We start from the raw sequence: 9,919 nt of genomic DNA, 5'->3' as shown, positions 1-9,919 counted from the left end.
ATCTAAATGGTAATCACCTCCTTTGGGAGCGATCGTACATTTGAAACAACACTAAGCTCACTTTACGTGGATAAGGAAAAAGTCATTAATGTAATTCCCTAATCCACCTTTCGCTTCTTCAGTATCCATTAAGTCAATTTTAGTCACTGTAAGGCCTAAAGTCTGGGCGTAAGATATAAGCGGCCTCAACAAAATATACTCCTGTCAACATACAGCTTACTGTGCGTGTGTATCTTTGCGTGTATAATAGAACCATCGGAGCCAACAGGTCTATCAGACTAATGTAAATGCATACACTTCCATATACACCACAAGTATTTGCCATCTCAAAATTTGAAGCATAATGACCGATGTAAAATGAACCCAATTATGAAAAAAATAATAATTTATTAACTTAAAATATGGTTAGTAACAACTGAACATTATTTTTGTTTGTTGAAAGCTATGTGAAATGGTTATAAAGGTGTTCCGTTTTATATTATGTTATAGACGTTACCTATTAGTAGATAAGTTATATCGAAATGAACATCACATTTTCATCAATAAAGCACCCAATTTGTTACTGTATTATTATTTGGCAAAGCTTTTTTTATTTCAATTTGCAAGAAGAATTTTTGAGTGATCATTTTGTAGTATTAATTACAAATCAATATATATATACTGAATTATATGTACATGCATTAATCAAACAAATAATTAACATTATTCCAATATTATAATACTTCGATTTATTGTTCGTTAAGCAAAGAAATAGTTCTGTGAAATGGATAAGAAGTAACAGTTTAGAAGCTGTAATAGAAAGTATAGAATGAAAAGACGTAATAACGCTATGTTTGTGAATGGAATTATAACTGTTTAGAAGTTACTTGAGTTAGAGCTTATATAAAATATAATTAAAAGTTGGGCATGGGGAAGGTTTTATTATATTCGATTCTTGTTGGGTTTTTCTCTAAGAAATTAGTTTAATTAATCAGATGATTTATCTAGTTTCAAGTCTCTCAGTGTCAGTGTTTTCTTTCTGTCAATTAACAATCAGATCAAAAGACGGCTTGGGTTTCTCATTAGGATGTCTCCCCCCCCACCCCAAAAAAATAGGTAGGGAATTTGCAATCCACTCAGATTATTATTTACTGTCAAAGTTGTTTATTTTATCGCAAACTATAGAAATAGTATATATTCATTGCTAAACAACAGTGCATATTTAAATAAAGGTAGATTTATTTTAGACGAGGTGTGCGCATGCGTCGTACTGTGTTGCAATTTTTTTGTATCATACCTTTTTTTATACGTGTTCTTCAACAAACTGACTTATCCACCGTTTACAGTTAAAAAGTTTTTCGTCCACTAAGTTAACTTAGAAGGTTAAGTATTTCTAGAATAAGGATTTTATTCTTTTAAAATAAACAACATAGAAGTCAACATAATAAGGCAGCGTTTATAAGAGCTAGACTAGAGGCAATTAGAACCGGCTGGTACGGAAGAACACGAGACTGAATATGATAAGGATTAAAAAAAGTGTGGCGACTGAAAAACAAATTAACGATGAAGATAGTAAAATAGAACCACTGTTTTTGGAGCAAGACAACAACTCTATGGTGAAGAAACAAGCAATTGATGTGTTTATGAAATTGTATCAGCAAGAAAAGGAGATGTGCATTTCCAATAAAAGAAGAACATTTTTAGAGAAGACGCAAATACTAGAATACAGCACAGCAGAATTTGTTTGCCTTACTGCTCCAAAAACAACAGTAGAACTAAATATATACCTGAAACAACTGAAGAAAAAGAAATCGCCAGACTCCGATGGAGTGACCAACGAGGTACTACAACAGGTAGCAGAAGAAAGAATATACTTCAGATCTTCAAAGTTACCTGGCGGAAAGATGTACCTCAAATGTGGAAATAAGTCATAATGATCCCTATGCCCAAGAAAGGAAAGAGCAATACAAAGGCTGCAATCTACATGCCTTTCAGTTATCAAAGTTTGTTGGAAAAGTACTGCAAAGGATCATTGGCATACGAACCATGTGGCACTTAGAATAAATTAACAGCTTGTTCAAAGAAAAAGCTGGATTCAGAAAGATTCGATCAACAGGAGCTATGAGATGTCTTCCGAAACCAAAATCATATGCTGACCTTCAGATAACACGCAGTAAGGTTTGGAAATGAGAACTAGAAATTAAAATGATTAGAAATGGAATCATTTTTTGCATAATAGAAAAGCAAGCGTCAAGGTTGGAGTTAGTCGAGGTAGTAAACGAGGACTAACAGGAATCCAATAAAGTTGAGTTTCATCAACAATTCTCTTCTTCATCTTCATTAATAACGTGTTGATAGAACTATCACGCAGAGTGAAAACATCACTTCAAACAGATTACATTGCCTTATGGCGTACTAGAGATATCTTACAGACGGCAAGAATGAGGATGCAAGATGCTCTGGACAGATTATTAGATTGAAAATAAAAATTTAAACTCACTATTAATAAGTAAAAGACGACAACATTCATTTTAAATTTGTCACAAAAGGTACCACCAGTTAAACTGCAGTATGATGGACATACTCTCACTCGGTAGGAAACACCAACATTCCTAGGCATTAGCATAGCAAACTGCCGATCCAAAAGAAAGAGACCAAAGTACGACTAAAAATTGCTCTTACGGAGAAGTTGGCAGGTATTGCATGGTGAGAAAAATCAACAAACAATGAAAAGAGTATGTGGGAAGAGAACCATCAACCCTCGAGTATGCGAAATGCCAGCCCGGGCAAAAGCAGTAAAGGCAAATTTCAGCAGAATTATTAAGAATACAGAATGAAAGCCTAAGGAGAAAAACACCAAAAATCCTATGAAAAATGGAAAGCAGAAAAGATAGAAAGAATTGAAGACTCAAGAAGAAATGTTTCATTCAGTTGTCCATAGAATAGAAAAGGAACTTTCCGGAAACCACCGAGAACATGCCCGAATCCATGATTATCCCCAGGTTAGATGCCCCATAGGAAACTAAGTCTTTACCCACTATTAAACTGGATATACCCGAAGTGACCGCTAAAGAAACCTAGTCAGATGAAATCAAGAGAGTAGTGACTATAATAATATTGTAAAAGGTTTTCCCTCAAGAACAGACAAGTGCCTTTGTAACGATACAATGGGAAGCATGGATCTACCTAGTCACAGGAAAAGTTTGCTCAGACTACAAAACCGAAAAGGAGGCAATTGCGGAAGCAATGGACACTCTAGTCTATACTGCTGTAACGTCACTTGTGCAAGCTTTCCAAAATTCCAACTAGATAGAAAAAGCAATCTGACCAGAAGCTTAACAGACTAGAAGTAAAAGCAAATCAGATGTTTCTGCAATGAATTGTATCCCATTGAAATATTTGGGATAACGAACTTGCAGAGCCTTTGCCAAGCAATGAGTCTAGAACAATAGATACATAATTGTACATTATATCAAGACTGCAAATCGATCATAAAGCAGCATATAAAGATAAGTGGGAGATAAAACATCCAACATATTATCATACAGATGGTTACAGTATGTTTCACAGCTTAAACCAGGTGATTGTTTTTCACTTACAAACAGGGTACAACCGTTTATAGGGACATCTTTTACAACAAGATTAATATTGGAAATACAGCAAATTGTTCTTGTGATACCAGCGAGGAGACTCCAGAAAACATTTTAGAACAGTTACCTCTTCTATAGGCAACAGAGAGAGAGAGATAAGTGTTAGTTGGTGCCTCCTTTCAGAAAAACCGTGTTATAAAACAGGCCAACTCTGGGTGAGTTTGCGTTTCATTTGGGCTGCTGGAGTTCTGGTTTGAGCATAGGCGATAAACGCAAGAATAAAAAAGAATTCTAGTAACATACTGTTGTACGGATTTTGTATATATATGACACGTTTAGTGCAATTAGATGTGATGTAAATGATAATTATAATGTGATAAAATGTTTAAAAACTAGAGATATTTTTTCTACTTTTATTCTGGAGTGTCATCTATGTTGATTTCCATTTTCATTCTAAAAAACTGCATGATGGTGGAAACTTAAACTTTGTATTAGTGGGGAGTAGACAGCGACAAACAAAAACGCAATATTTAATTATTCAGTTTAAGATAACAACTGATTAAATCAACCTAATATTGAATGACGTTTTTTGATTAATAAAAAAATAAGCAGACTTGATAATTTAGGATTACATAACTAAACGTGGTTGTTAAGTATTGGATTACATAATAAACGTGATAGTTAAATATTAGGAGTAGATAACTAAACGTGATAGTTAACTACTGGATTACATAAGTAAACGTGGTAGTTAACTATTTGCTCTATTGGTTTTAATTTGGATTGTTTAAAATCGATTTATCGGTATTCAAGATTCGACTAATAATAAACTTAAAAACATGATGCATATATTTTTAAAAATAAAAATGAATTAGACATCTATTTGTTTCTTAAGACATATATTTCCAGCAGAAGCATAGAGGTAAGTCTGCGGACTTATAACGCTAAAACCGGGTTTCGATACTCGTAGTGGGCATAGCACAGATAGCCCATTGTGTATCTTTGTGCTTAATTACAAATAAATTTAAGTCATATGCAAACCAACTTTAAGTTTTAACAAGCATTAGAAGCGCGAAATGAATGGAAGAAGAAATAAAGGAAAAATACGAGTCCATCAGATCTTTTATTTTACTTGCCGAAACTATTATTATTACACCATTAGCTTGTTACATACGTGTAATTTACATCACTGAATGTACTGAAGATATTTAACAACAATATTTCTACAATACTTATTTTACTTGCCGAAACTATTATCATTATTACATCATTAGCCTTTTACATACGTGTAATTTACATCACTGAATGTACTGAAGATATTTAACAACAATATTTCTACAATACATATAAGATAGAGATATGTATGTATTCACGACATTTCTGTACTGCTAAAAGGCAAGTATTTTTGCTACAATTTACGCACAACATAATATTCACTAAACACTACAATACTGCATATTCTTACTTGAATAAGAATGCTTTATTCAAATCAAAGCTGAGAATAATCCTTTATTAATGTAAACAGTTACTCTAAATACACTCACTTGTATGCTAACTTGCCATTAAGACAGATATTTCGAGAAGCATTATTGATTACTGAGAAGAAAAGCAGCAAACATTATGCGTTGATTTGATAATTATTAACATTTGTACATATACAACAGAATACAAAAGAGCACAGAATATACAAACTAAGTCAACTACAGCACACGATACAAGTACTACTCTTTGTAAAGCGTTAACTTAGAACTAATAGAGCATCAATAAATACTTAGTTAACATCATCTGAATCATTGTGTACCTTTTTCGTGTGGAGATAGCGTTTACAAGCAAACACGTAACACTTACAAAAATATGAACCACGCATATTTAATAATAAGCTGTGATATGATTCACAAACATATCAAACACAGACAATATGTAAATACTAGAACCAATTTGGAAGAAACGTTTTTAGTTTTGTGCTGTGGTATTTGTTGAGCATTATGGATTTTATCATTGTATGCCGTAGAGGCGTTTTAGTGTTGATTTTTCTTTACCTAATTATCTAAGATTCAAACTTTTTTCATTTTTGGCACGTGTTCACACTTCATAGTGTCTTTCGCCGCTTACTGAAAAATTAGATTAAATGTTTAAAATGAAGAGACTTCCCATGTATACGAACGAAAGTACATCAGTCCAAAAGTTAAACTTAAGTCAGAAATTACATCAAGTTAATATGTGGAACGTCTGAAAATAAGTACTGTTTTTACCGTTACATATAATCTTGAATACCGTTTTGGAAACTGAGTAATGAAAGATCACAGTAATTACTGTATATGATTTTCCATCATACACTTACTTGTTTGGTTCTGATACTCCACAAAATACCTCATTAGCAGAGGTTTAAGACAGGCAAAAAGGAAAATGTTCAAACAATTTGTGTAAGTTTTAAAGGTGGAAAACCTTATTGGTCCTGCTAAGAAGTGTTTGTTTATTTTATTAATGTTATTTCTTGAAATATTTATTTTCAGTTCAACCAAGAATGTGTAAAACTACATGATAAATTGCAAAAACTGTTTTTTTCCAGACAGAATAATAGCTTTTACCTTTCTTTTGTAAAAAAATTCTTAATCTACTCAAAACCTTTTTAAAACTGAAAAATACTTCCTTGTTTGATACATAAGAAGTTTCATTCTTCTTTAAATTTCATTAACATATTAAGCATAGTTTAAGGTAATAAAAATTATATATATATATATATATATGTGTGTGTATATTTGATCTATATTCACGTATTCTGAGGACCCTATATACACAGAAAAAATACAAGTACAAAAAATATTTTTCTTTCAAACACAGAAAGGTAAAGAATACTCAACTAAATAAACATTTAAACTGTTATCAAGCTTCAAACAGGGTGAAATTACATGTACATAACTATACTTCCCACTTTACTCAAACTATACGTTCATGCAACGTTAAAATAAACTTTTATTTTTTTCAAAATAGCATGTAAAATTTTCTGTACGAGTTACGGTTATTGAATATGACAACAAAACAGAAACCAGAAATTCAATCACAGATGTTCCATCGATTGTTTGAAGACATTGGAATTTGTTTTTGTTTTTAATTGATAGCTTTCCTAATAAACTGAGGAGTACACGATATGTTAGCTCATTTGTGAAAGTTTTATAAGGTCTGATGATAAAGATGCAAGTAAGTAAATAGAGACATTGTCTTAAGTATAATAACCAGTTAACTCAGAAGGTTGTCTATTTCAATAACTTCCAACGTGCTCTAGAGATAAGTTTTCACCTATTAGTATATTTTTACACAGTTTCATTTCGTCATCTAATTGAAAAATTGAATAAGGGATTCGGAACATGAAGTTTATAGGTTTGAGCCAGAAGTAATTTTTGTATATTTAGAAAAAAAATTGTAACACGTGAAATATAATAAAATTATATTCATATTCGTTAACGTCTATACTAGTTTACTTCAGTAAAGATCAAGGAGATAATCCTTAATGACGTTCTCTTCCATTCTTGGAAATGCTATTGCTACTTACGAGCTAACATATGATATATGTAGTTTTTATGCAATTTAAACGTGCTGATTCTAAAAATGCTGTATATCAAGTTTAATTTTACAATTGGAACTCAAAAATGTACAAAAACAAAATGGCCTCCATGCATAATACAAGTCAATCACTATAACTCAAGATAGAAAGGTCGGAAATAAAAGGGATTAATTTTTGGTTCAAAAACGAACATTTTCAGAATCAGCAGGTCTAAATCGCATAAACATCACTGAATACCATATTCTACTCAAAAATGTCTTGGCAAGTCTGATTTTATGGAAATAGGACTGGACTAAAACTTTTTCTCGTCATTTTTTACATGTATTTTCCTTTTGTCCAATAGTAGCTGTGAAAGAACATAGTATAAACTCTATACTAAACTTTTGAAATAATAAATACCTTCCAATGAGGTGAATTCATAGGAAGCTTGCAACAATATCCTGTAAAAATTCACAAGATAAGCCTACATCAGTTGGTGGATTTTAAGACACTATGTTGATGCACTTGTCGTTGTAGATGTTAAAGTTTTAAATTAATTATTAAAATTGAAAATAAATCATACTTAAAGCACCAGCTTGGATATTATACCTTAATGTTTGATTTTATAAACCAAACAAATGACGCCCGTGTCAGTCTTTGGTATATTCCAAGAGGTAATCCTACGAATATATATAGATATATATTTTCTGTTTGAACGAACGTAATAATTATGAGATGTAGAATAGCTTTTCTCATTGATGTTTCTTGCTTTTAAATCCATATGGCCTACTTTGCTCATTTTCAGATTTTTACGTTCCTTTGGCTCTGTCTTTATTCGTATGGATCCTTCTTTACATGGAAACTTTTGTAAAATAAGAAGTTTCTATATATATATATGTATGTGTGTGTGTGTGTGTATATATATATATTGATGTAGATTTGTTTTGTAATGTTTCAAAGTTGAAAAGCTTTATGGCTAAAACGCCCTTGTGGTAGTACCTTTTGTTATGATGTTATTTTCCAATGGATATCATTTAAGAAGGTAGTAAGTATACACATATATAATTTGTTTCGTCAGATTATCAATTTAAATTTACCCATTTAATTATCAAGAAGAAGGATACCTTATTTTTGTCACGACGTAGAGCGTAGATTTAAAAGTTAAAAGGTTACTTATTTTTTGTTTTATAGATTAACCACTGACGGATTAATTCCCGTTATCTCTGACCAAATATAAACTTTCACTCTTTCAAATATCTTGAATTCGGTTATGTTGTTTTTGTGCTTGTTTACCTTGTAAGTTTGTTTAAAATAGTAATAATCAAAACAAGATATACGACTTTCGGTTAGTATTTCTTATACTGAAAAACTAAGCCTTGAAACTACCGATTACATAAGAATGCTGATTTTTAAAATAGGCAAACTAATTTGGTGGTGATAAACTTTTGTTCCATCTAACAACGTTCAAATAAACCCGTTTGAGAAGCAAAGAAATATCTATCGGTAGTCAGACTTATCATATTTTAATCCTAGTAATAATATATAAATATTAAGCTTTAATAAAAAAAAAATCACTTATTATAAACACGTATAGGAACTTTACAAGCAGCAAGTGAAAATAATATCGCAGACGTTATGCACAATGGCTCTGCAAAAATTAGTTTCATTAGGCCTAAATTAGGCCATTATCGAAAGTTTGGTACAATTTTAATTGGCACATATTTTGCCCATTGATGAGAGCATAAAAGCATTGTGGAGGAACGGTTACGTACATAATACAGACAGTTACATATATTTACATTTTTTTCACTGGCGTACACCTAAATGTTTTGTTCGAATGTTCAGAAAAAAAAAGAGCGCATGAAACACAACCATGACGCTTTAACTGGATTACAGAATATGTCACGTCATCAATTGCATCGTCTGCTCTTCTCACGTCGTTCAAACCGACGTACGCGTCTTGCCCACTTGTCCTTCCATCTTATGGCAATTGTCTTACTATTGGAGGTAAGTCCTGGCCTTTTGCGTCTTCCTTTGTCTTTTCCTAGTAAGTAAGTAAACAAATAAGTAAGTGAAGTATATGATATAGTAAATCGTCCATATTTCTTCATCTACAGTTCACATTTTATGCATTCATTGTGCCCTATGACAGTTAGAAGTGATAATGTTTTGAAAATAATTTCTGTTCATTATGCATTTATCTTTCGTGTTAACGTGATGATGTTGTTTATGCTTTACATAATGTTTTGCACTTAAACTGTCATTTACTAAGACTCAGGTAAAATAATGTTAACCCACATTTCTAAAGCAATTTTTTTATCATAGAAAATTTAATCACACTTTTAATTAACCCTTTCGACTATTTTTTTATTGAATATAATGCCCCCAGTGGCACAGCGGTATGTCTGCGGACTTACAACGCTAGAAACCGGGTTTCGATACACGTGGTGGGCAGAGCACAGATAGTCCATTGTGTAGCTTTGTGCTTAATTCCAAACAAACAAATTTAATATAATTTATCATATATATAAATATTTCAAACAAAATGACACGATTTTTTTTTTACTGTTTCATTAGGATTTATGTTAAATTACATGTTAAACTCAACCTGATGTGAATCAACTCAAAGTCATACTTTGAATAATTTGTAATGTTCAACAAACAGCCTAAGTTTAATTTCAGAAATGGTTTGTTTTGTTTGTTTTTTGAATTTCGCGCAAAGCTACACAATGGGCTATCTGTGCTCTGTCCACCACGGGTAGCGTTGTAAAAACTCTAAGTTTGTTTGTTTTTGAATTTCGCGCAAAGCTAC

At 31.9% G+C, this 9,919-nt stretch overlaps 1 protein-coding gene across 2 annotated transcripts in view; it reads right to left on the bottom strand.

Moving 5' to 3' along the window:
- Positions 1 to 4,687: 4,687 nt before the first annotated feature.
- The window catches only part of LOC106460642 (netrin-1-like), a 107,608-nt gene continuing 102,376 nt past the window's right edge, over positions 4,688 to 9,919 (bottom strand). For both annotated transcript variants that reach the window (XM_022387556.1, XM_022387560.1), the window contains one exon: positions 4,688 to 9,151. In XM_022387556.1, the coding sequence (XP_022243264.1) occupies positions 9,018 to 9,151 (134 nt within the window). In that variant the 3' untranslated portion in view covers positions 4,688 to 9,017. The remainder of the gene's footprint in view (positions 9,152 to 9,919) is intronic.

The sequence above is a fragment of the Limulus polyphemus genome, unplaced genomic scaffold, assembly GCF_000517525.1.
Source record: "Limulus polyphemus unplaced genomic scaffold, Limulus_polyphemus-2.1.2 Scaffold34, whole genome shotgun sequence".
In the NCBI taxonomy this organism is placed as follows: domain Eukaryota; kingdom Metazoa; phylum Arthropoda; class Merostomata; order Xiphosura; family Limulidae; genus Limulus; species Limulus polyphemus.
Note: the sequence above shows the minus strand (reverse complement) of the source record. Positions and strands in the feature narration are given on the sequence as shown.